Here is a 25549-nt window from a genome sequence, read left to right as displayed (position 1 = left end):
GGGGTGTGAGTTCAGCTAAAGAAGCAATATTTAATTGCAGAGTGATACTGCAAAGCTTTCTGCTGGTTTTTCTGTAAGGAAGTAAATATTGATCAAAGTCAAAAAGACTTCTGGCATGCTGCTACATGTCAGCTTATGTTGAAATTGTCAGAGGCCAAGATGTTCCACTAACAGGCATTCAGTAGAACAAGTACTGCAGACACCAAAAATAGAAGGGAGATTTCAGTAACAGATATGTCCACTGACAACTGTGCCTTTTTAGCAGCTCAGACAGAAGAAACGAAACCCATAAGTAACTTCGCAACTCTGAAATTTTTCACTTCTGTCAACATAGAGGGAGACTATTACTCTAAACAGTGTTTTTTAAGTCTGCAGTGTTCTTACGTTCTCTAATGTTGATCTTCAGTTAGAAAAGCTGAGTAGAAACATCAAAAAAGGACTCATCTACCCTCTCTCTTGAGCCCTTTCGAAAGGCAGCAGTTTGTACCAAGTGTCTTGTTCCACTGTGACGCCTGTAGAGGGAGCCCACGTTAACAAAGGAATCCTTGGCCCAACACTGAGACTCAAGACCCGGAGTTATCGAGACAAACACATATTTTGAAAAAATGTAGCAGAAACAAGCTACAAATTTAAGTAAAACTTAGTAATAATGCAAAAAAAAAATAAGAGTAGAAAATCGGATAACATTAAAAAAATACCTGGCAAATTCTCTTTAAATAAAAGATATGTTTATAGTTATGAGTGAGCTAAAACATTAGATCCAAATAACCGACCCATCCCAGGATATCCTGAGGAGTAAGTTTGTTTCTGTTGGGAAATGGCCACGCAGCTAAAAAAAGTGCAGTGCTTCATACGGAAAGAGAGACTAAAACTCTCTCCTGTTCTCCATGACCATCAATGCTTTGCCCCACCAAGTTCTCCTTCAGAGAGTATCAAGGCTGTGTCACTAAGATGTTTGTGGCCTGATTCTTCTCTCACTTGCACTAGTGGGACTCCATCACCTAGCCAGCTATTTCAGGAGACCCTCAATACACACATGGCATGGCTGTACTCATGAATATAGAAAAACATGCTCACACCACATGCCATAAAATTGCTGGTGGCTCGGTGTACGTCAAAATTAATCAAAATAAGCCCTGAATAAATATATACGGTCTGAGAGCGGGGCCAAAGGTCCAGACACAGCCTGACCCCAAACTTTGCTTATGTTTAAGCCTATAAAATTAGATTTGGGGTTCCAGCTCATCAGACATGGAACAGACCACAGTGTTGTGATTTAAGTAAGAACCTCCCTATATACCATTCAGTCCTGGTTCCTCTCCGTGAAATTCAGGCACCCATGTCTTTCCCTTTGGGCTACCAACCACTGTCCCTCTCCTTGGCAGAAAGCTGTGCAGAGCGGAGAGGGAAGACTGGATTTGTTATGTGGCAGTGCACATGCCACAGGTGAAGAACAGTTTTTGTTTTCCCTACCTTTTGCAGGCAGCCAGCATAAATAATGAAACCTTTGTCATGCAGGTGCTTGGCCAAGGCAAATCCAAATCCTGAGTCACAGCCTGTTATAAGCACAGCTCTGCTGCCAATCTGCAAAACAAAACAGAACAAAATGCACTGGAATTGAGTATTTGAAATCAGTGATTTGCAGTACACAGAACAAATCACATCCTTGGCTAGAAGCAGTCTGTTCCAGGCATGTTCTCTACACTCGCTGCCAGCTACTGCCACCCAGTGCCTCCTGAACACAAGAAACGATGGTTTCATACCAATTTCATCCAGTGAGGCAGGATCACTGTCCTCCCAACACAGAGGAGTTCAGCACCTCTGGCAACAGGCTTCCAAGGCAAACAGACCAAGCAAACCACCATGCTCTGGCAGTTCATATCCATCTTGAAATCTGAAAATATACCAGACAGTTCCCAAGACATGTTTTCCCTTCATCAGGAACTGTTCCTATATGCTCAAAGCAGGCAGGAGTCCACTCTTCTGTGCATGCAGCCCACAGGGCATGGAGAAGACAGTTTGACTGAAGAAAGGATATGGTTTAATCTTACTGACTGCTCACTCATCTTTCTCTCTCTAGCACCTATCTAGAGCTGGGTTCTAAAACCTAAGAAGAATCAAGTGGGGTTAATATATGAAATTAAGACAAGTTGGTCATCACTATTTTTGTCTGGTTGGGTTTTTTTGGTCTTCCTATTTTTCCAACTTACAATTTAAATGGAAGTTTACCACCTTCCCTCTCCAAAATTTTTTCTAACCCAAAGACAGGCAGCAGTTAAATAACAAGCTAAAAACTGCATGGTGCATCAGACAGTCCAACAGCAACAACTGTACCTCCAAGGTGCTGCTGTGGGTGGGATTAGGTAATAATTGCCTGCAATTCACTCTGACTCATCTCCTTTAACAAACTATAAATTTGGCTTTCCCCAGCATATGCAAGGACTGATCAGCATGGAAGCTGGGTGGAAGTAGGGTGGAAGCAGCAAAGGCCGCTCACGCTGGAAGCCCAGCAGTGATGCAAGGATCATGACTGAGTTCCTCCAAAACTCTGTTCCAGAGTTACGGAGCAAGCTGTGTGTGCTCTAGCACTGCTGCAGTGCTGAACTCTGTATCACAAGACAAGATGACAAAACACTCCTCTCCTTTCCTTTTGCCTGGCACTGTTTCTGGTAAGTCAGTACCTTCAAGGAGAGGGCTGCCAAAAAGGGCCACTCTCCAGATCAAGTGGTGAGGACACACTAATTTATTTAACATGTTTTTAAACCATACTGCAGAAAGAGTGCTTTATTAAGAATTTGTCATGCCGATTCCCCCACTGTAAAGTGGAACATTTCATCTGCTGAGTGAGTTCCAAAAATAGAAAAAACCCACTTGTATGATTGTTTATTTCCATCCTTAGCAGCACATACCGTGCTACGTCAATGGAAGCTCGGTGCTAGGAAAGAATGTGGAGTATGCTCAGGAGGTCCAGCTTGGAGTCTTTCTGGCAAATTGGAAAGACAAGTTTGGTCACCAGGCTTCAGGGAGCTTAAAACCCCAGTTCAGCAGAATTAGTTCCTGGAAGGCACAGTCACACTCACCTGATCGACTTCATTTGCATAAGAGCGGCTGCCACATGGGGATAAGAGAGGGAAGGAAAATCTTTTCATGGGCCTGTTAGAAAAACCCAAAACAACAGAACAGTCAGATGTGGAATATCTTGTCCACACCCTGCTGCAGCAACAAATACATGAAAAATGCAGTTCTGCCTACATACATGATGTAGACTGTCATTTGGGAAGACAGAATCTAGTCTGCAGGTCTCCTTAGTCTGAGCCTGTGTGTTTCCTACAGTATGAAACATATGTTTCTCTAAAGACCTTGATGCTATTTCCAGTCGCAGAAGCTGTCTGGGTATTACAAAGTATTCTAAAATAGCTCCTGGTCTGGAGGCACAGAGCTACTTGCACCCACAAAATGGGCAGTGCAGTGTTTGCATTTTCAAAAGCAACAACACCCTCACTTAAGAGTTGGACAAACTTGGGGTATGGGAAGTTATTCATTTGCCTGCTGAAAGTATTCTTCTGTGGCTTTGTCTCTGATACCCAGCCTGAGCCTGAATTTGATTGGATTTGTCTCACTCCTCATCCTTATTTCATCCTGGATGACACCTCTTCCCCTGCAGTGTCTACCCATTAGATACTCTTAGATTTTACATCCCCTTTTTGCAACTGTTTAAGCTAAGAAACACTCTAAGCAATACCTGCCATGCAGATCTGAAGCTCCTCCACATAGTATGTCTGACTCCCAGAAGACAAAACATGCTCACAAAGACAGACCAGAGCAAAGCCACAATGCCTTCCGGGAAATAAGATTCCATTTAGAAAAGCTATGTTACACAGTATCATCATGCTGTCATGAGTCTTGCCATCATTCATCAAAACCGGGCCTGAATAACAAATCAGTGACCCCAAGCTCTGTCCTTGTCAGCCACCTCTCTGACTTTATCAGCTTTTTCATTTTGCTTTGGGCACTGACATTGCCCCCCTGGAGTTTCCCTTAGACTTGCTGTACTTCACCTACCCTCTGGCTCCTCTAACAGCATCTATTCTTCCCAGAGCTTATCTTGCAGGCTGCTTTTCTGCCTTCTAAGTAAATTTGCATAATCATTCACAATTATCTCCAGCTCAGACATCACAGGCTCTCCTAGGGTGACCTGTGTTACACTGCACAGCACCTTGCAGACACTCTGGCCTCTGAGCCATATTTCAGGAAATCAAGGGATCTGTGAAGGCAGAAGCTTTGAACTAGATGGGAAAGGAGATGACATATTCAGGCAGTGGTGTTCTCTCACCTTCCTGCAACAGTTAGTTTTTCTAACTTAAGAGTGTCACAAGCCAAATCAGCTCTTCAAACAGCTATAGCAAACTTAATTGCTGCAAAGGTCAGACCCCAGGCCAAGTGTGTGTGTTAACATCACTGACCTGCAATCCTGGATTGAAACCTTTACCTTGACAATAAGCTTCTTGGTGTGTCTTAAAGTGCCCAGAAATGTTCATAACATTTCTTTTAGCTGAATGAACTCGGTTTTTATTTTTCAGTGTCATGTTTGGTCCTGTTATTTCACTGCGGAGTACTGATTTGCTGCACTCAATTCACAATAAACTGTAGAGAATATCCACTTGATATTCTGCCTACCTCGACCTGAAGGCAAGGGCAAAAGAAAAAAGGATGCTGGCTGCTGATGAGCAGGAATGTCATCAGCAGAAACAGCCAGGAAGCAATGTGAGCCCCCACATGGTACACTAATGTACCACGAGCCAATTTTGTCATTCTGCATCAATGAATTCCAGAGACCACAACATAGACTTTCAGAATGCACAGATGGTCCTCAAATTGAATCTGTGCTTGTAACCATGCACTGGCTTTTGTTCAGTTCCACGAAAAAAAGGAGTCCTCAGTTTGAAGAGTCAAGTACACAAATGGTAGTTCAGTGCATTAAGACACTGGCACATTGGCAGCACTGCCTTTCAATGAACAGCTGGATTTCCACTGCAGGTTTAGCAACTTGTGGGGACTTGCAAACACAACACGGTTTTGCCCTGAGTACAAGACACACAAAGCACTAATACACAGTAAGCAAAACAGACGACAGAAGAAAAAACAAAACAAGAATATGCTGAAAATTCTTTCCTTAAGTTAATAAAACATTAGTTCATATTTTTAAGGCCACAGCAGATTCCTGCAGGTGAACTCTGGTGTATGTGGAGCAAACAGGAGATAAAAGACCTACATCTGTTTGCACAGGAAATCTCTAACAGCTTAGCTATCTACGACACCCTGTTCCCAGAACCACCCTTGACCATGATGATGCTGGACATCACTATCAGCAGCAGTAGAACACTGGAGGTGACAGTTCTTGTTAAACAGGCCATGAGCCACTTTTAAATGCCTTATGTACAATTAGTGGCACACACAGCTGTTTAGAACCTCGCTCTAAAGCAAAGCCAGGGAAAGCACTCAACTTGCTCTGAATTTGGACTAACAGGGTTCCAGTCATACAGTAATATAAATGCTGGGGTTTTTTCACAGCTAGAAATTAGAATTACATAGACAATTTTCTGTTCATTTGCAGAAAAAAACAGCTTAATTACTCAGGCCACCTCCATTTCTGACTAAAACCCTCCCTCTCAACTTTCTCATTTCATGTGATTCACTGCCTCTTTAATGAAGTCACAGAAATATATGACAGTTTCTTGCACTGAAGCAAGGCCTACTTGCTGATATTAAAAAAAAAAAACCTTGATGGACACTGAATTAATGCTCTACTCTGAAACTTTTTGACTGAAGTGTAAAAAAAAAAAACATGCTGCCAACCCCTCCTTGCATATAGAGTCCATCTCTGCTGTGCTCAGCTCAGTGACTGAACCCTGGCACAGGTTGTCCAGGCAGGTTCTAGAGTACCCGTCCTTGGAGATACTTAAAAGCCACCTGGACCCAGTTCTGGGCAACCAGCTTGAGGAGGCCCTGTTGTAGCAGGCGGGTTGGACCACATGACCTTCAGAAGTCCCTTCCAACCTCAACCACCTTGTGACTCTGTAAATAAACTGTCCCATTGAAGTCAAGTGAGTCTGTGACATGTGCTTTACGTAAGATGTCACTTCTTCTTTTCCACCAAGTTACTTACCTAAAGCCATTCCCTGGGTCCTTGAAATTCAGTGCTTTCACAGAGAAGTTCAAGAGAGGGCGGGACAGCTTGGTGGCCAACATGTTTTCAACTAGCACACTCTACCAACAGCAAAACTGTTCTTCCTTAGCTGCAACACAAGATAGCACCTCTGTTTTAGTTGCTCAATTATTTTGTTAGACGTGCTGACTCCATGTATTTCAACAAGAAAAAGTCCAAAGGAACTCATCTTTTCCCCTTGCAGTCCCTCACACAAACAGCTCAACATTCAGCAACCCGAGATGCTTTTAAATATGGAAAAGCATTTTAAGTAAACTACCAAGCAGTGAGCCATTTAAAGAAAATGTCAGTTTCTCCTTTTTAATGCATCTTTAACTGATTTCTCTGAAACAGGTAAAAACTAAGGTACACATATGGAATATATTATTTCAAGTGAGCGATATGAAATAACTCTAAACAAAAATAAAACTCCAAGTCACAGGTGATGTTATGTTACATGTTTAAAAAGCAATCCTTAGCTTTACAGCTAGTACAGCCACGCAGTTAAAAATACATTTTTTTGTAATTAAGTAGCTGGTGGTGCTGGACTAAGCCCAGGGAACCAACAATAAACTCATTACAGGGTGAAAACAGCTCAAGAACAAGACTTAGGCATGGAAAGTCAACTTCAATCATATTTATCTTGGATAAAACTAATCCAAGGCACAAAAAAAACATCTCTCAGCCCCCTTTACTGAAGCTGAGAAACGGTATTTAATTGTTAGGGGTGGTTTGCATCTCTGCCGGAGGCTGGGCCGCCGCCGCGGCAGCTTCGGGGCCTACTGGAAACCAGGCCTGGGTCGAAAAACAGTGAAATTACCGCAGAAAGAACAGCGGTGGGCACCAAGCTGGGGAGGGAGGGAGCGGACAGGGCTCAGGAAGCTCGCTGGCCCGGCTAATCCTCAGAAATCCCGGTGGTTTGACCAAATTCGGGAGCACCGTTGGTGTCCCCGCAGGTTTTTGTGAGGTTTGTAGTGACGGGGCGAGGCCCCAGGTCCGTTGCAGGTTCCATCGGCCCGGCCCGGCCCAGCCCTCTCCGGGACGCGGCTGCCGCGGTCCCAAACGCGCTCACGGCCCGGCCGAGACACCGCGGCCGCCCAGGCTTGTGGCGGCTGCGGGAGGGGCCGCGCAGAGGAGATGCCCGCAACCCCCCGCCCGCCGCGGGAAAGGTCACCGTGCGACCTGGCTGCCAGAGCTCCGCGGGGGCCGCCCGCGACCCACCCCGGCCCGCCCCGCGGTCACCCGAGCGTTACCTGGAGCCGGCGGGCGCCGGGCGCTGCAGCCGTTTGAATGAGGCTGGGCTGGGGCCGCGGTGCCGGGCGCGGCGGGGGGCGGGCCGGGGGCAGGGCTGGGGCGGCAGCGGCGATAGGCTGCGGCCATGCGGAGTGGCGCGGGGCTGCTGCTGGCGCTGGGCGCCGCGGGGGTGCTGCTCCTCCGCTTCCTCGTCCTCCTGCCGCGGCGGGCCCGCCGCGCCCTGCCCGTGAGTACCGCGGCGAGGGGCCGGAGCTCGCCGGCACAGCCCGCGGGAGGCGCCCCCGGGGCCCAAAATGGCGCCGGGCCGTGTGGCCGGGCCGGGCTGGGCCGGGCTGAGATGCCGCAGGTGCCGAGGCTGGAACGGCGCTGCCCGGCCCGGGCCGGGCTGGTGCAGCCGGACAGATGCTGTGAGGGGGGCGAAGCGCCGAGCAGGGCACGGCCCGGGGCGATGAGGCCCCGCCGCGAGGATCGGCCGGGCCGGGCCGCGGTGCAGCGGGCGCTGCCCTCGCATCCCGCGGTGCGGAGACTGCTCCCCTGTTCCCCCCGCAGTGCTTCACGTGAAGGGGAACACGTTCATATAATCATAGAACGGCTTGCGCTGGAAGGGACCTTAAAGGTCATGCAGTTCCAGCCCCTTGCCATGTGCAGGGACACCTTCCACTAGACCAGGTTGCTCAGAGCCCTGTCCACCCTGGCCTTGAACACTTCCAGAGATGGGGGATCCACAGCTTCTCTGGGCAACTTGGTCCAGTGCCTCACCACCCTCACAGTTAAGATTTTTTTTTTCTAATATCTAATCTAAACCTACTCTCAATTTGAACCCATTCCCCCTTGTCCTGTCACTACGTGCACTTGTAAATAGTCTCCCCACAGGAAGTAAAAGGCCACAATTAGGTCACCCCAAAGCCTTTTCCAGGCTGAACAATCTAAATTCTCTCAGCCTTGTCTCATATGAGAGGTTCTCCATCCTTCTGATCATCTTGGTGGCCTCCCATGAGCTCACTCCAACAGCTTCATGTCCTTCCTGTTCTGGGACCCCGGAGCTCGATGCAGCACTGCAGAGTGGAGAGACAGAAGCATCTCCCTTGTCCATGCTGCTTTGGATGCAGCCCGGGATACGATTTGCTCTCTAAGCCAGTGTCTTTGCTTCAGGACCTCTAGCTCAGTCCTGCCCCCCAGAATGGCCGGATAACAGCTGCAGCCTGATTGCAGCCTTCCACTTCACTCTTCCATCCTCTCTCCACTCTGCTTCTCTTACTTTCCCCCATCCCTCTTCCACTTGAGAAAGTACCTTCTATGTAGTGAATACTGTTAGTTCTTTTTCTTGGGATTAAAAACGTCAACTTTCCCAATCCTGGAGAAAGAAACAAGTCAAGTTTACTTTGTAGCTGCACTTATCTTAAAATCAATCTGTTTGATAACGTCGGGGGATGGTTGGGGAGAGCATAAAAGGGAACAGGATCAAAAAAAACAAGCGGCACATTAGAAAAAGAAAGTCTAGGTAAACATGGCATATTCCCACATTGTCTAGAGAGATAGGCTGAAAAAGTAGCTTTGATTTCTTCAGTCTGTTTTGCAGTAAATGTATAATTCTGATAGATCATCTGTATTAGTAAAATAAATTACACTGCTTAATAAACTGGTCATATCCTAGTAGGAAGAGCTGTGTGCATCTGAGCTGACTGCAGGTTGAAATGAGGCTGCCCACGAGGCTGCCCACTAAGCTGCCTGAACTTCGAGGAATGTGTATCAGTGTTGTAGATCACACAGCAAGCACAGAGAGTATTGCTCTGCCCACATGCCACAGCAGCACCTCTGGTGCAGTAAGTTATTCTGTGCTCTTAGCAGATCCCAGGCACCCTGTCCTAGGCACCCTGTCAGCACTGCACATGAGTGCTGTCTCCCGTGCAGTGTTTCCCGGGAACACTGTATGAGCCCGAGTGAGGGAGGCACCTGAACTTCCTCTGAATGCTCATTAAGGTCACTGTGCTGATAACTGGTCCTCTCTGACTGTCCCAGCACTGAGTCAAATTAAGCTGCAGATTGGCCTTACCAAACTTCAGAAACAGGCCCATTAAGCCTTATCTCAGGACTTTCAAAAGATAAGGGTGATTGGGCTTTTATGTGTACAGAAGTTTTTCTGGGATAGGATCCTTTTGGCTGGGAATGGGGTTGATGCTTGCTGTCAACCCTGGGAGCTCTTGGTCCATCAGGCATTGCACAAACAGGCAGAGGCACAGAAGTGAGATCCAGTACATCCCTTGGGTTTTTCACGCTCCTTGGTGCTACTGGGGCCTCAGGCTGTTATGAGCCATGATGCTGTAGTCATGTATTTTATCACCAGCAGTTAGGGCTATAGCAAATAACAATCACAGGATCCTTCTTTTACTGTAAGTTGTCCCTCACTTTCCTTGCTATTATAGGCAAGTGAAAGGATTTTTAAACCTCATTTCTGTCTAAGCTTTGGTTGTTTGTTTGGGGACTTTCTTTTAAGGAGCTAGTGATGGTTGATGTTTGGGTATCTTCTTTGATTGTCTGTCCTATGTTCTGGAACAGCTGCTTATTTCCTGCACACTTCCTGCTCTTTTGGGAAGTCCTCTGCCTTCAAGATTCAGAGGCAAAGAGTCTAGGGAGGTGAGAGAGAGAAAAAAAGTCAAATCCTTTCTTTCTCCATGGGCCAGTTTGTTGAGTTATTGTGGGAGGTGACCTTGACAACTTCTGTGACCTGGTTCATGTTTGATTTTCATCTCTCTTGGAGTTGTGTCTCTCTAAATTAAATTCAGACTGAGCACTGTATATTTAATTCTCGCTTATCTTTTCTCCTTTAGCTGTAGCTATCTTTAGAGCTTCAATAGAGCTAGTCTGTACCTGGGTGCTCTTTGTCTGAGTATAGGTTATAGTGTAATATTATTGTGGGTATTTGTATTATAACTTCAGGATAGACTTTTGATCAGTTCTTGTTTCAGCTTCAGATCACAACTCCCCTTTGAGAGCAGTTACTTCAACATGAGCTATAGGATAGGGTGTAGCTTATTTGCTTATTGTTCTCACCCTGAGTTTGTGCAGTAATGCTCTGATCGCTATCACCCTGCAATCATCCCTTATTGCTGCTTCCCTACACCACATCAGCCAATCAAGAGAGGAGAGAGCACTGGTGATTGACCCATTTCTCTCTGAAAATGTGGCTGCACCAGCCAGTGCAATTCATACGTAAGTATGTTCATATTCCAGCCACTGTGAATTCAGTAACAGGCAATATTAGTTGCAGATATCTCCAGAGAGATGGAACTGACCTCACTTCCTTATTGCAATCTCTAGATTTTTATTGTTTTATCACATTATTGCCTCATGGATATGGTTCCAATTTGGAGCATTGTGCAGCACAGCAGCTAGCAGCCTTCTAGCTGGGTTAAGTGCTAGTTCATTGCTTCACACCTGTCGTGAGGAGATTGCTTTCAAGCAAAGACAGAGGGTGAATGGGCAGTGTTTTGCTACAGGCTTCTCTTCAGGATTTGGGATTCTGCTTTCATATATATCTCAAGCCTGTTGTGTCACACCAGATAGAATATCAAATCTTCTTTCTCAATTTATCTGTCAGTCAAAAGATAGTAATAATGTAGGAGCAAACCGTAGGATTTGATAAGTTGTTCCTCTTAAGACTGCAGAGTTTCAGAAGGAAGCTCTAACCTGTAGTCACATTCCTGCATGCTAAAATACAGCATGGAAAGTGCCGCATCGAGTGGGAGTAGGTGGGGAACAGGCAGTAGTCACTCAGCAGCTAAAAGAGCTGCTGTACAGTTCAAGCCAGTGACATCCTGCCATTTGGGTGTTTTCTATGCTGCTTTTTCTTATTAATGACTATGAACTGGTAGATCATTAACTTCTGTTGAGGTGTTTCTGTTCTGCTTGGCCACTGATACTTGAAAGAAAGAGTTACTGTTCCAGCTCAGGTATCAAGGCAACACAAATTGTTACAGACCAGCAACTGAATAAATTTACGATTTCACAGCATTTGGGAGCTGGTTGTGTTTGTGCAGACAGGTGCCACTGTCATTTGCATCTGGAATTGTACCTGCCCTGGCTGCAGGACTGCAGGTGGCTCCTGTGCTATGGGGCAGGGTGCTGGTGGTGCCTACATTGCAATGTCTGATGGTATCCTATGACTGTCTTTCCCCACACAGGCTGAAGGGAAGGCGGTGCTAATAACAGGCTGTGACAAAGGTTTTGGACATGCCTTGGCAAAATGCCTTCATGCAAAGGGATTTACTGTTTTTGCTGGATGCTTGCTCATGGTGAGTAGTGAAATTGATCAAAATTTTTCTCTGATTAGAGAAAAATGCTTCTCAAGTGAAAGCATCTTCATTTGCAGCCTCCATTTACCCCGGTTTAAGACCTGAGAGAGGTGTAGTGGGTGGGGATCGTTACATCTTCCATTGCTTCATCTTCCTATTGCATCTTGTCGTTCCTGTAATTGTGAGCTCTTTAGGGCAGGGTTGGTCTGTCAACTGCATGTCTGTACAGTAGCTTGTACAGTATGGTACTGTTCACTGCTGGAAGCCTCTCAGCAATACCACAGCACACTCAATAAATGTGATATGCCAAGATTGCTATGGCGCTATGGCTTTCTGTCTTCCCTGACATCCCTGTTGCTGTCTTTCACACTGTCATTTTTTGTGGACACTTCTCCCTATACTCATCTCCAAGCTGCCTCTCCTGCATTATTAAGGCTCTGTTTCCAAAATGTCTTGGAACTGTGCTTCTGCAGCTTCTGTACAAGCTATTCAGTTTATGGATAGCTGAATAAACAAATTTACCATACATTTCTGACATCTTTAGGTCTCACTTCCTGTCACGTGTGTTTGGCAGGTGGTATCACTTGTAAGAGATAAGTTTAGACACAGTGAATCCAAAGGGGTTTCAGACCCCTATTGTGAAACCGGTTTTATAAACTGGGCCAGCTCCGCTTCCATCTCATCTGGGATTTTACCTTTACAATGCATTTTTGCTGTTTTGCTAGTCAAAACTCGTGTAATTTCTGACCTGAATTGTTCAAAATCAATTCATGGTCACTCATTTCTCCATTTGAAGATGACCATTTCCACACAGGTACTCAGGGCATGATGATCACAGATTTTTGAGTGCTGTGGACAGTGAGAACAAACAAAGGTGACCTTCTCTGCCTATGTGATCACAGCAGAGGTTACGTTCTTCCACCACACCAGAAGGGAAAGTTATTATCAGCTGACATATTGTGTAACTTGAGAACAAGAGCGTCCTGTTGGATAATTGCCACTGTTCGGAAATTTCCATACGGAGCCTCTGTAATTCCTTCAGTAATCATGTCATTTGCTGCTTTGGGATGCCTGTCTCAGTGCTGATAGCAAGTCAGGCACTCTGCAGAGCAGCAGATGTAGGGAACAGAAAGGAGAGGGAAGATAGGGTGGGCTGAGGGGGCTGTTTGGAAGGCACGTGCTAGTGTGGAGCAGAGGTGGAAAGGCTCCACTGGAAACCCCATAAAGAAATGTAATGCTCCTGAAGTGAGGCCTGTTTGTTTGCTGGCTTCGTTGCTTGTGAGCTGCAGTAGGTTCCCAGCAGGGTCAGAGCAGGTATGGGGGCAGCTGTCATAAAGCAGGTGCCAGGCTCTTAGTTCACACCCAGTTAGTCCGTCACCACTTAACATGCTTTTATACAGAGAATTAAAGGATCCCTGATGTACTACATCACCACAGAAATACAGGATAATAGACTCTGAGGTGCATCAGGAGCTTCTCAATGATCAGACAGTCAAATATAAAGTTACAGGAATAAAAGGAACATGGCAGGCAGGCTGAGAAGAACTGGAAATAATCAAATGCAAAAAGGTTTGCATTTAGCAAGGGCAAGTAACTCCACTGAGAGAGTTTCTGTTAATATATTAGGATTGAGACAGAAAACCATACTGAAATAGGTTATAAAATAACCTTAAAAGTAGAAAGTACAAGAAAAGTTGAAATAATCAGTTTTATTTTCTTTGATCTTACTGAAAAAAGAATAAATTGTTTTCAGATGCTTACTGCCAGCAGTTATCATGAGGACTGTAGTCAAGAAAAGGTAAAGAACAAGGGATGTTTATATTAATTAATGTGCTTAAGTTCACCAGGCCTGATGAAATATACTGAAGAGGATTTAGAGGATGAGCCATTGTGATTTCTGCCCCTTGGATGATATTTTGAAGAGGCCAGGGGATTTCCAGAAGGCTGGAAGAGGGCAGATATTGTACTTCCCAAAGTAGTTCTCTGGAACTGCCAACCCGGTAGCTCACCTCCAGTGCACTGGATGCAGTTGCCACACACTGCCCTGTCAGTTTTACAAATTACTGGGTCATAGTGTGATGCACCTTGCCTGTATAATTTTACTGGGAACAGACTGTGCTGTGTCAGTCCAATCTCATTCTGGCTAAGCAGCAGAGTGGCTAAAGGGGAAGGAATAAATGTATCCTGAGTAAGGGTTTTGTTACAGTTTGTTACAGTCCCTCATGGTAGTCTCATGAGCAAACTCATGTTCTAAGTGACTGCTGTTCAGTCCCAGGACCATTTTCTTGGAAGTACCCCCTGGAAGAGAGTTTTCACTTGGAAAAAAATACACACAGAACCAGACAGAGAAGATTATTGGCCTTTTGGGAAACAGGGTTCAAAATGATCCTGACAGATTGGATGGAGTCTGAAATCAATTACGTGACATCCAGTAATGACAAGCATGAGGTGTTCCGCTCAGGAAACACAGGAAGGGAGTGGGTGGATGGCAGCAGCGGGGTGGGGAGGAACTGGTGCACATGGAGCAAGCTGGCTGGATCCATGGGAGTTCAGCATTGTGTTTGTGGCTTCCTGATTCTCCTGACATCTCATTGCAGGTACCCAAGTGCTTGCCAGGACCTAATCCTGCATCCTAGGAGCTTCCCTGGGAAAAAGTCATGGCCGTGTCTGTAACAGGAGGGCTCTCCACTAACGAACATCTGTGTGTTCTGCCTATTCTCAGCACCACTGCACTGGGATCCTCCAAACCAGAACAGGGGACAGGAGTGAGGAGGGGAAGGGGAGGCAGCCAAAAGCTGGAGCAAGTTTCCTCAGCTGGGTAGAGAGGGTTTGTGGAGCTGCTGGGCTCCCCAGCCAGGAGCAGCCCCTGCTAGGCACAGGGTGGGGTGGGCAGGCAGAGCCTGCAGGGCTGTGAGGGCAGGATAACCAGCTGATAGGAGATAGCTGGGAGGAAGTGGCACAGTGCCACTGAAGGCCTGCAGAGAGTACTTGGGCAGCAGGATGGCTTTCAACTCTGATGGAACTGGAAAGTGGAAGCTGGGAGATTCTCTGAGAGGACAAAGACAGCAAAGGGAGGTGGAGAGAGGCTTTGCAGGAGCAGTTGGGCCGCTGCTGCCAGCACCTCACTTGATTCGGCTGCTGTGTGGCTCCTGTTGGTGAAGGTCATGAAGGTTATCCCTGGGAGGACAGTCTTGCTGTTCCCATGGGAACTGTTGCAGGTGTTATCCCAGCCAGCAAATCTACCATTTAAAAATAAGGAGAAAGTACCATGTGGTACCTAACAAGGATGTGCTTACAGCCCCTGAAGAGACCACAGAACATATGATGATGCTCACTTGCTTCTATAAAAATCTGTACCTGCTTCATTTGTGAAGAGGTGTTCTGGGCAAAAGAGTTAAGCACTTTGTTTTACAGTTAAATAGTGTCTAAGGTGGTGTCTGCAACTATGAAAAGTGGTCCCAATTGATTCTGCATGTTGAAGTCAGTCTTCCAAAATCAATATATTTTGTCAATAATGAGTAAATTGTGGCTGGGGAGATAACTTTGCAGATAGAGTTGCATTGGTGATAGGGGAAAATTCATTTCTGTATGAACAATACAAACCATTTTTACTGAATTTGTAAGTTGCCAGCCTATGACTTGGTTTCTCAAAAAGCAATTTATAAGTGTTATGCAAGATTAAAGAAAAAAAATGAAGGGAAAGGTCTTTTCAGTGCTCAAAAAACAATTGGCACTTGAATGCAGATATAGTTATGTTTTGGTTTTGTACAGATGCAGTAAATCTTTCTCTTTACAAGCTGAATTAGCTCATCTTTATTCATTGTTAAGGAGCGGAAATTTGCTTTATATAACTCAGTGAGATGCAAGAGCATCTTCCAGAAATACAGTAAGGCATCATACAACCCTCATCTGTTTCAAAGGGAATATAATATTTTGGTGACTATGTTGTTGACTACTTGTAACACCACTTTGAGATTGTTTTCGTGGCTGGATAAGAGGGCCAATACAGCATGTCACTGTGTTTGATGTGCATTAGAAAAGCTTCAAACTTTATTTGCTGTTATTCTTGTACTGGGAAATAAGTCAGTTGTGAAATGACATGCAGCCGTGGGGCCAATAACTCATTCCTACTATTGTCATGTTGCCAATGTAACTATATATTGATTTTTAAGAGAACTGCCCTGTTTTGCTCACGTTTGTGATGGACATTTCAGCTCTTTTCCTTCGTTACATGTCATTGTTCACTGAACTGAAGGTGGAGATGAGATGTTATATACTATATTAATTAAATAGCCTGAGATATTTATAAAAAACTAGCAGTTACATATTTTTTATATCTGCCTGGCTGCAGAGGCTGCTGGGCAGATGACTGTGGGCGGGTTGCTCGCCTTATTTGCCCTTGTGCTGTGGGAGTTGGTATCAAGTGCTAAAGGAACAGTGGCAGCCAGGCATGGTGACTCACCAATTCATAACTTCTTCCTCCCAAATGAGGCAGAGCTTGTGATTCAGGGAATAGGGTTTTTTTGTGAATTAAGTATCAAGCCTGCTGTGAAACTATGTGGCTACTCTGTACTCTTTTCACTTTTATTTGTTATTTACCACCTGAGCTAGGCTGTAAGGCTTAGGCAGCAATCCTACCTGGAAGTGAGCAGGTAAAATTTGGAATTTTAACTGTGTTTATGTTTGACTAAATAAGAAAACCCACAGTAGTAATAGAGTCTCTTATGACAGCAGTGGCATGGGGAGGAAAGGAAGGAAAAGGGTGGAAAGGAAAGCAGAGCCATGAAGTTCTTATTGCCTATAGAGTAAAAAAATAAGTTCATTCTTCCTTAGCCAGAATCTTCTTTCATGCCTCATGTCTGTAATTGTGCCACTGTGTAGCAGATCTCAACTGAGCTTGTATTCCTGAACCTCTGACTGCAATTTCTGTACAAGTTATGTTACCTGTAGAGCACAGAGACTGAGGCAGTGGGGAGTCACTCATGGTTCTCCCTGGCTGGCACAGTATTTCAGCATGTTAAGGATGTGAAACCCATTGTGTGAGGAGCCAAGAGCAGGGTGGGCTTCATGGTGCTTCAGGGCAGTGGGTCACTGATGCAGTTCTGGAAGTGGTGCTGGAGGGAACAGGAGGATGGCACACTGGTTTGTGTATATTTGTGCACCAAGTTCACACCTGTGTGTGCAATGTCAGTAGCTTCTATTTCTTGTCCATGTGAACATGCCTGGCCCCAAGCTGCATTGCAATTCTTGGTCCATCTTAGTGGGACACCTTTCTGTTCTGCTGAACAGGAGGAGAATGGAGATGGAGCCAGGGAGCTGAAGAACATGAAGTCAGACCGGATGAAAGTGCTACAGATGGATGTGTGCAGTGATCAGGAAGTGGCTCAGGCTGTTGATTTTGTGAAGAGGACCCTGAAGGATCCAGAGGAAGGTATGTAGGGATCATTTGCTCACAGAATCCTTTCTACAGAGCAGACTGTGCATTGATCAGGTCTTTGTGCACCACCAAAAGAGGGTTAACAAGCCTGAAGGCCTGTGACAGTGGCTGGCAGTCAGGCTGTGCTGTACTCGGGTCAGTGAGGACAATTGTCTTGCTATTGATGTGGCAGCCACATGGAAAGAGACCAAGACTGACTGGAGGATTAGGCTTTAACTCTACATCCCAAAAAAGCAGTGAGTGGCAGCAAGCCCACAAGTATCTGTGTCTTTGTCCTTGAATGTCTGTGAAGGGCATAGAATGGCCAGAGCTTGATCCCTTCCTTGTGCTCCTGCCACATGTGCTCCTAGCTCATGTAGACCTTGCAAGTGACCCTGCTAATGAAGAGATGATGGGCCCTGGCTGCTTACTGCTGCTGTTCGCTCTGCTGTGTGGGTACAACTGAGTGCTCATTTGGAGCAGATTTGAACCGCCCTCAAACCTGGATTAATCTTCAGCCAGAACAATCCATGTTTTCAGTTTGCCATGCAATATCCCAGAGGTTATGTGAAGTGGAATCCAGGGTAGGCTTGGCATAGATGACCTTAATCCACATGTCACCTTAAGCATGAGTCCAACTCATGGACACTGAAAGCATGTCAAGGGAGATAGGAGTCCCATCTTTTCTTCTTGGAAGTGCTTTGGCAGAAGGCTTACAGTCAGAGCCTGATGTGACACCACCTGACCTCTTCCCATATGATGAATTTGTGAGGCTTCTTGCCCTGCATAGGCTTCTCTGCAGCCTCTATGCCAGTAGCAAGCTGGACAGCAGCTGTAGACACAGGCTGCGGGTGAACTGAAGTTTGACATCTGTGGCTTCAGGACTTCAGGGTTGTGACTTGAAGTTGGTTGCTCCTCTTGAAGCTCAGATGAGTCTGCCATGGCCCTGTTTTTGTTCACAGCAAGTATTAAGCTAGTAAATAACAATAGCTCTAATCTTCATGCAAATTACATGAGCACACCTTTTCTTCTAAAACAAGCATATGAAATCTAACTGAGTACTGTACAAGCTCTGATCCCACACATGTTCTCTCTGCACGATTTTTCTTCCTACACAATCACCCAGCCCTCCTCATGCTTTTCACAGCTTCTTAAGCTTTTCCTGAAGAGCCCAGCAACAGCAGTGGTGGCACAGAGCCTTGTCCCAGTGAGTGAAAGCTTGGAAGGGAGCAGCTCTGTTGCTTCTATAAATGCAGCAGTGTTTGCCAAACTGTGTGTGTAGCAGGGACAGAGAAGTCTTGCATCCCTGATCAGCAAGTTGGACCGGTTCCTCCTGTAGCTCTTTGCCCGAGCGAAGTGTGTAAAGCAACAAAGGCTTCTCTTTAGGCCCATTGGTGTGACTGAGGTTTGAGGCTTCCTGATAAATAGTGCTCAAAAAATAAGTGCTGGAATATAAAGGCTATTGAGACTGAGGTGCCTTGAGCAGAGGTGTTGTTGCACACTGAATGTGGCCCCAGAGGAGCTAGTGCAGAACAGTTCTTGGGCTGTACAGTTCTTTATACCTCTTCTCCCTGTGCTGTGTACATAAGGCTGAATTCATTTGATAGGAGTGCCTGTTTGTTTTCGGTCTCATGCAGTTCCCACTGTATTGTTGACTCTAGAGATGTAATAGTGATAAGGTTCTGCTCAATAAACACACCGCTGTCCAGCAAACAGCCCTGTGACTGGACTCCCCTCAGCACTTTGTTCTGTTTGTAACGTGCCCTGATCTGTGAGTAATGGAATTCCAGCAACAAACTATTGTAAACAATGATTCAGGGACATTCATGAGGACTAACATCACAACCCAGGCAATGGGAAATTGTACAGAGATTTACAGGAATTTGTAAGGAATACTCTGCAGAGGTCAGTTTGTGACCGACAGTTTAAGTCTTTGGTAAATCCCTGCCAAATTTTCTCTGCATTTTTTTTTGTTACTGGTGAAATTACTCCATCAGGTGCCTTGTTTCCATGGTCCTCCTGCTAGCAGTTAGACCTTGCTTTGCAGCACAAAAGGAACCCTATTCAGGCTGAGATGCTGTGCTGGATGCAGATCAGTGTGAATTTCAGTCATCTTGACCCAGTAAAACTGGGAGCTTCAGTAAGTGAAGCAGCAACAGGCTGCTGTACACAGCTGGTCAACAGCCTTCAGGGAGAACAACCTTAGCTGGGAATGGGGCAGGGTTACTGGGGCCCATGTGAGAGCACAGGGTCAGCCTGCCAAGGGCATATTGGTGTTTTTAAGTGAAACAGGAGGATAAATTCCATTGCACAATGGCAGAATATTGCAATTTGCTTAGAGGACTATGTTTGGTAAAATAAATGGTTACTATCTGAATCAATACAGGGAAGAAGTTAAAAGGCTTTCATACACCAGAGTAGGGAAGCTATGGAGCAGAGGCAGGGCAAATAGCCCAAAAAACTTTTGAGAGCTTGATAACTTTTATCAACAGAATGGCATGACATTGGTGCTTTTGATAGCAATGTTGGAGCTCCCTGGACATGAAGACTCCTTCTCAGCCCTGTGTTAGTTCTTGGTGGTAAAAGGAAGGTCCTGGAGTAGAAAGGGACCCCAACTTCAACTGAGTCCAATGCAGCCCTGATAGTCCAGCCCCAACTTCAACACAGTGAAAAATAACCATGGTGAATGGCAGGACATTGAATGAGGAGCAACTCTGTTGTCTTGTTCCAGCTTCTCTGCTTATTCCTTGTGCAGTTTATGGCTGCACAGTCCCATGTTTCAATAAATCCATGAAGTATGGATTCAGCCCTACAAATGTTTGCCACTGGGACTCCTGCAGTAATTGCTTTGAAGGGTCACGTCCTTGCTGACCCGCTAAGTCCTGGCATGTAAGGAGTTCATCATGGAAGCTCTTGGGAAGTGCAGTCAATTTAATTTTGACAGGACTACATTCAAAAAAGACTTTAATTTTTACATTCTAGTGGTTGTAAGGGTTGGTTGGAAGTTTGCTAACTCCTGATAAAGTTAGGTTGAGGAAAATCAAATACTTGGACTAAAACACAGCAGCTGTTAACCAGGTCATGAATGTGCAGATCAATACCATGCACCCTCCAAAACAGTGAGCCAGAGTTGTGAAGGGGATTTAGAAACCCAAAATACTTGTTTTCTTTCCTTTTATTTTTTTTTTCTCCTAATTGCAGGAAAGTCCAGACCCTTCCAAATTGCAAAATCCATTATAAAGTCACTGAGTAGAGACAAACCTGGGATCAACAGGAGGCGTAAAAGAGAGTCAGCCTTTTAAAGCCCCAGAACAGCATTTGGCAGTACAGGAGATATTCAGGGAGGCAGTACTTGTGCGGCCCCATCACTTTCCTTGGTGTTCCAAACAAGTCCCTGGTATAGCAAGACTGTATTTCATCTCCTTGCTGGGTTTTCTCTACAACTTTTTCTACGAAAGTGCCCAGTTCTTTGTTAAGGTTTTAGGTTACTGTGAACAACAAGAAAAGTGGCTTCTCTGTGACACTCTTCCTTGTCCTGCTCTTTAATAATATTTTTTTTTCACAGGTCTGTGGGGCCTTGTGAACAATGCTGGCATCTCAACCTTCGGAGAGGTGGAATTTGCAAGTTTAGACAACTACAAGACGGTGGCAGAGGTCAATCTATGGGGCACTGTGAGGGTGACAAAGGCTTTCCTGCCCCTCATTCGCAGAGCTAAAGGTACATGGCGGGCAGTGTGGTAAGGCTCAGAGGTTTTGTAGCACAGCAAAGAGATGTAGCTAGAAATCCAGGCTGTACTTGGGGGAATGCCTGTGCAGTCAAGGGAGGGTTTCTGAGGATGCCATGTAAGCATTTGGTAGTACAGGTTCTTCTTGGGGCAGTCCAGGCACCTACACAGCAGGTGCTATCTTAAACATCCAAAATGTCAGAGACTGTTGTGCCGTGTTGGCAGATATCACACAGACAAGATAATACAGAGTCCAAAGAGTGGTCATGTTTGGAAAACTGAATCCTATTCCATTCACAGGTGACTTCAGGTAGTGACAGAATAAATGAGAGTGAATTACAGCCATTTTAGATATCTTACGAGACAATGGTATTATCAAAACTCTTTGTTTTATATTGAAAAAAGATATGCATGAGCAGAACTCTGAAGAGCTTCTTTACTTAGCGTGTGTGGGAACGCTGGTACAGGTGTGTTCTGTGAGGACAAAAAGGGGCTATATTAAGAAGATTGCTCAGATGCCATTCCCAGACAGCAGTTAACCACTAAACAAGCTCCATCTCCCTACAAAAAGTATCTTACCCATCAGGTCAGCAAGTGGTTCTCACAGTGCCTCTAAGTTACACTTAGGTCTGGAATGAGACAGCAGAGCTGCCCACTTGTTTCTCAGCTGAAATTTTGAGCTGCAGAGGGGTGTTGTGTTCCATGGCTGTGAAAATTCTCTTTGCAAAAATAGCTGGTGGAATTTCAAGGGCCTGTTTGCAAGTGTATCTGAAACCATAGTGCACACGTCTTGTCTTGGATAAAGGCTGAGACACACAGAGGAGTGACCACTGCTGTCACTGCCCTGTCACTGCCCCTGAGTTGTGAGCTTTGCAGCTTGTGACACTCCAGGCTGGGAACTTAAGCCCTTCTCTAGCAAGACACACGAGTGGGGCACACTCCTAAGAACACACAGCTAGCAGTCTCCGAAGATCTCATTTCCCTACTTGGAAATTAGGAGGGAAATATCTTGAATCCTTTGTAAATTCTTTGATGCAGAGATGGACATATGCACCATCCCTGGAGGAGGTCAGAACAGGGGTTAGCCTTGCTTGAGGCAGGAGAGAAAAGCTCTGTGAGAGGGGATGCATATTCAAGATTCAGATTTTAGAAATCAGCATCATCCAACTAAGTACCCTTTTACTGGGATGTTTTGGCTGCTGCTTCTGCAGCCCATCGTCTCTCCCTGACCTTTTCTCTCTAGGCCGTGTGGTGAATATCACGAGCATGTTGGGACGCATGGTGAGTCCATCTCGCTCCTGCTACTGCATTTCCAAGTTTGGGGTGGCAGCCTTCTCCGACTGCCTGAGGCAGGAGATGTACCGCTGGGGGGTCCACGTCATCCTCATCGAGCCCAGTAACTTCGTGGCAGCCACTGGCATCCTGACGGCAGCTGGCATCGACCGGCAGGCCGAGGCTCTGTGGAGTGGGGCCACGGACACGGTGCGGGAGGACTACGGCAGCGAGTATTTCACTCGCCACGTGGCCATGATGAAGTCCTTCGTGAACAGTGGCCTGAAGGACATGTCTCTGGTCTTGAATGACATCACCGAAGCGCTGACGTCCCCGTGCCCGAAGAACCGTTATAACCCCATGGAGACCTACTGGTGGGTGAGGCTGCAGGTCATGACCCACCTGCCCACGGCCATTGCCGACTGGCTTTACATCCCCGGAGCCACCCTGTAGACAGGCATCCCTCCAGGGCTCCTACTCACACACAGGTTAGGGCTGACCTCTGCGCTCCTTGCTGCTGTGTCTCCCCTGGAGATGCACATGCTTCCACTTTGAGTTATGGCTTCAAGTCATGTGTTGTGGGATGCTAGAACAGCATAGCTTTTTTGGATCTTTTTTTTTTTCCCCTCATTCTTGTTGTTTGTATTCCTTGCTGTGCTGATTAAAGTTGAAAGGTGTTTTCCTATTAACTATGGAGGAGGCAGAGGAAGGTAAATATAATATGTCAAATATGTGCCAAACATGTGGCTAGTGTAATTAGGTCAGCAGAGTTCCCCCAGTGATAAATTTGGCTTATTAATGGGCTCTTGCTTTTCCTTACAAGGACAAACTGCTAATAGCAGGGCAAAGCTGTTGCTATGAGATGGCTTGAAGGGAGAAACTAAAATGGGAAACAAAATCAGAGTTTTCCATTTGGCTGAAAATGGGTCAGTCACAGTCTTCTATTGTTTTCCTGACACTGCCAGGAAGCTCTGCTGTGCTGTGACTGTCTGCTCTTTCCAGGCAAACAGCAACACTGCCTCTAAACAGCCTCATTACCTAGCTGCAAAGAAGAGTTCTTCCCTCCCTGCACTGTGGCTGGGAGGTGCCAGAGCAAACAACTGGGCACAGGGTGGGCAGGGAAAAGCCCTTCTAATAATGCGGTCTGAGCCATCTCTCAGCAGTCCCTGTGGATGCTGGGATTTGCAGCCTCTCTCCACCTGCTGCTGCTGAGCTTTGTGGGACAGGGTTTAAGCTGATGTAGCAAACAAATTTGGCTCCTCTGACTGCTACCTTAGGTGCCTGAACTACTCAGCTGTGGTACAGACACTGTCCAACCATCCCCCTGCTTCCCTCTTGCTGGTAAGGGAGCTGCTGTTGGCATTTCCAAATCAGTTTTTTCGTTTATCCTCTGCATTTGAACAGTGATGGGGCACTCTGCAGCCACAGTGTGGCCTGACTATGAGCTCTGGAAGGATGCTTTAAGGGACACATTTCTTATTTTTATTATTGCACAATGAAATCTCCATGTCACAAAATCATCTTCTCTGAGAACCTCCTGATAACTGATACAAGCTACTCTTGCCAGTAGAGTATCACCAAGGGTCTCTTCTGTTGGCCACATGCCAGATTTCAACAATGTTTTTCAAGTGCTGGGGCTGCCTGGCTTCTTGCCCCATTCCCTGTGTTCCAGTGGTGACCGCTGGTAGAGCAGCCTGGTGGCCAGGCTGGGACCTGAGCCTCTTACTCTAGGGACCAGCTTTTCCTTCCATTGCTTTGCCTTATGTGAGATTAAGTGCCTGTGAAAAGAAATTATAGATTGCTCTTTCTTCATCTGTCTCTGCTACCGCTGACTTGGAAACTGTGCCTTAAACTTTTGTATGCCGCTGGCTGCAAATTCTTGGAGTCTGCATGCAGCCATGAATGCTGTGATGCCTTCAGGAGGAAAGCAGGTTTCCCTTGGAGATGCTGTCAAGGCAGCTTGTCTTACAAGTAGCAACGGCTAGAAATACTGCTGTGCAGTTTGTGTCTTTTCCAGATCATCTGCACAAGGAGATTTCCTAGGATTCAGGACCCAGAAGGATCCCACTGAACTGCAGCTTAAACAGTAATCACTTCTGCCCCCTGCACTGTGAAGTGTGATTAATGTTAAAGAGCTCTGATTTGCACAGAGAGAAAAATAAACTCTGAGATTTGTAAAGCATATGTCTCTGGCTCCAGTGCTCATTTCTACATTTGTTTTTCCACCTCTTTTGAATCTGAGGTTGGGATTTAATTAGGTTCAGTAATTAAGGAGGTGGCTTAATAATAACAATAATATAATAATAATAAATAATAACAAGGTGTTTCAGTGGGACTGTGGAGGCTCAGTGAGAACTGCCTGAAGCAGAACGGGCAGCATGGCCCATTTCCTCAGCAGAAGGCAGTTAGAGAGGCCTGTCTGTAAACACAGGCACCATCAGTGTTTGTATTTTGTGTGGTTTCCCTCGAAGGAGATTGTTTAGAGCAGTGCTGTGCATTATTCATTGCCTCAGCACTCTGCGTGTAACTAATCCAAGGCCTACAGCTGCCTGGTAATAAGGATTAGCTCTTCTCACAGACAGAACGGAGACTGGCAAGACAAGAAGTGTCTGAGGCCATGTGAGGACCCTGTGGTTGAGCCAGGGTTAGGATTTCACAGCATGTGAGCCCCAGTCCCCTCCTCTGCCCCCTGAGAAGTGCTCAGGAGGAGTGTTAGTGCTTGGTCTGGTTTCTGCCTGGGTGGGGAGCTCTGGGTGTCTGGGGGCGAGAGGAGAAGAGTACATGTTTCACACCACAGAGTTGCACTAATATGGCATTGAGGGCAGATTTTTGTTCTGCTGGTGAGTAACAGAGGGAAGAAAACTCAATTCCAGTTGGCAGTGGACAGAGGACAAAAGAGGCAGAAGTTCAGTGAAATCGCATGGAAGTCCATGGTCATTGCTGCTGTGGTATCCCACAAGGAATTATGCTGCCGAAGCTGGCCATGCCTTTTTTATTCAAGGGCCAGCTGCTGAGGCTGTGGCACTGTCCTACCTTTTTCTGCATGTTTCTCACAATGCTTTGGAAGGCAGTGATGGTCCAGCTCCTTGATGCACCCGTCAGCCTTTGTAAAGTGATCCTGGTTTTCCTTTCAGATCGACAGGTTCTCTGTGATGGCACTAGGAACCAAGTGGTGTTCAGTCCTCTGCATGCGACATTTGCTCTCGTTCATCTTAACACAGCAAGGGGCCTCCTGGGGTTTCCCAAGCAATCACTGCAAGTTAGATACTGCAGATCATTTCAGATTCTTTGTGTCTTGACCAAAACCCATGCCCTAAACCAGTGGCAAGTCACAGTGTGTGTTGCAGACCTCAAGGCATCTGTGGTTCCTGGTTTAGCTCCAACA

At 46.0% G+C, this 25549-nt stretch overlaps 2 protein-coding genes across 3 annotated transcripts in view; one reads left to right on the top strand and one right to left on the bottom strand.

The window, feature by feature from the left end:
* The window catches only part of BDH1 (3-hydroxybutyrate dehydrogenase 1), a 58869-nt gene extending 51307 nt beyond the window's left edge, over positions 1-7562 (bottom strand). For both annotated transcript variants that reach the window (XM_039557287.1, XM_039557286.1), the window contains exons 1-4: positions 7459-7562; positions 6167-6296; positions 3081-3153; positions 1474-1584 (exon numbers count right to left, since the gene is read on the bottom strand). In XM_039557287.1, coding sequence (XP_039413221.1) covers positions 1474-1584; positions 3081-3153; positions 6167-6249 — 267 coding nt within the window. In that variant the 5' untranslated portion in view covers positions 6250-6296; positions 7459-7562. The remainder of the gene's footprint in view (positions 1-1473; positions 1585-3080; positions 3154-6166; positions 6297-7458) is intronic.
* Positions 7536-24348, top strand: LOC104693502 (D-beta-hydroxybutyrate dehydrogenase, mitochondrial-like). The gene is made up of 5 exons (XM_039557288.1): positions 7536-7685; positions 11641-11751; positions 17041-17182; positions 20733-20885; positions 22136-24348. Exons 1-5 carry the CDS (start codon positions 7584-7586, stop codon positions 22615-22617), a joined length of 990 nt encoding a protein of 329 aa, XP_039413222.1. The 5' UTR covers positions 7536-7583; the 3' UTR covers positions 22618-24348.
* The last annotated feature ends 1201 nt before the right edge of the window (positions 24349-25549 follow it).

The sequence above is a fragment of the Corvus cornix genome, chromosome 9 (assembly GCF_000738735.6).
Source record: "Corvus cornix cornix isolate S_Up_H32 chromosome 9, ASM73873v5, whole genome shotgun sequence".
Taxonomy (NCBI): Eukaryota; Metazoa; Chordata; class Aves; order Passeriformes; family Corvidae; genus Corvus; species Corvus cornix.
This window is presented reverse-complemented; position numbering and strand designations above follow the sequence as displayed.

What these genes read in the sequence shown, in the direction of transcription:
- LOC104693502 (XM_039557288.1), top strand. Translation starts at nt 7,584, where the DNA reads ATGCGGAGTGGCGCGGGGCTGCTGCTGGCGCTGGGCGCCGCGGGGGTG. An exon ending in CCTGAAGGATCCAGAGGAAG is followed by an intron (nt 17,183 to 20,732) that starts GTATGTAGGGAT and finishes TTTTTTTCACAG; the next exon opens with GTCTGTGGGGCCTTGTGAAC. An exon ending in CCTCATTCGCAGAGCTAAAG is followed by an intron (nt 20,886 to 22,135) that starts GTACATGGCGGG and finishes TTTTCTCTCTAG; the next exon opens with GCCGTGTGGTGAATATCACG.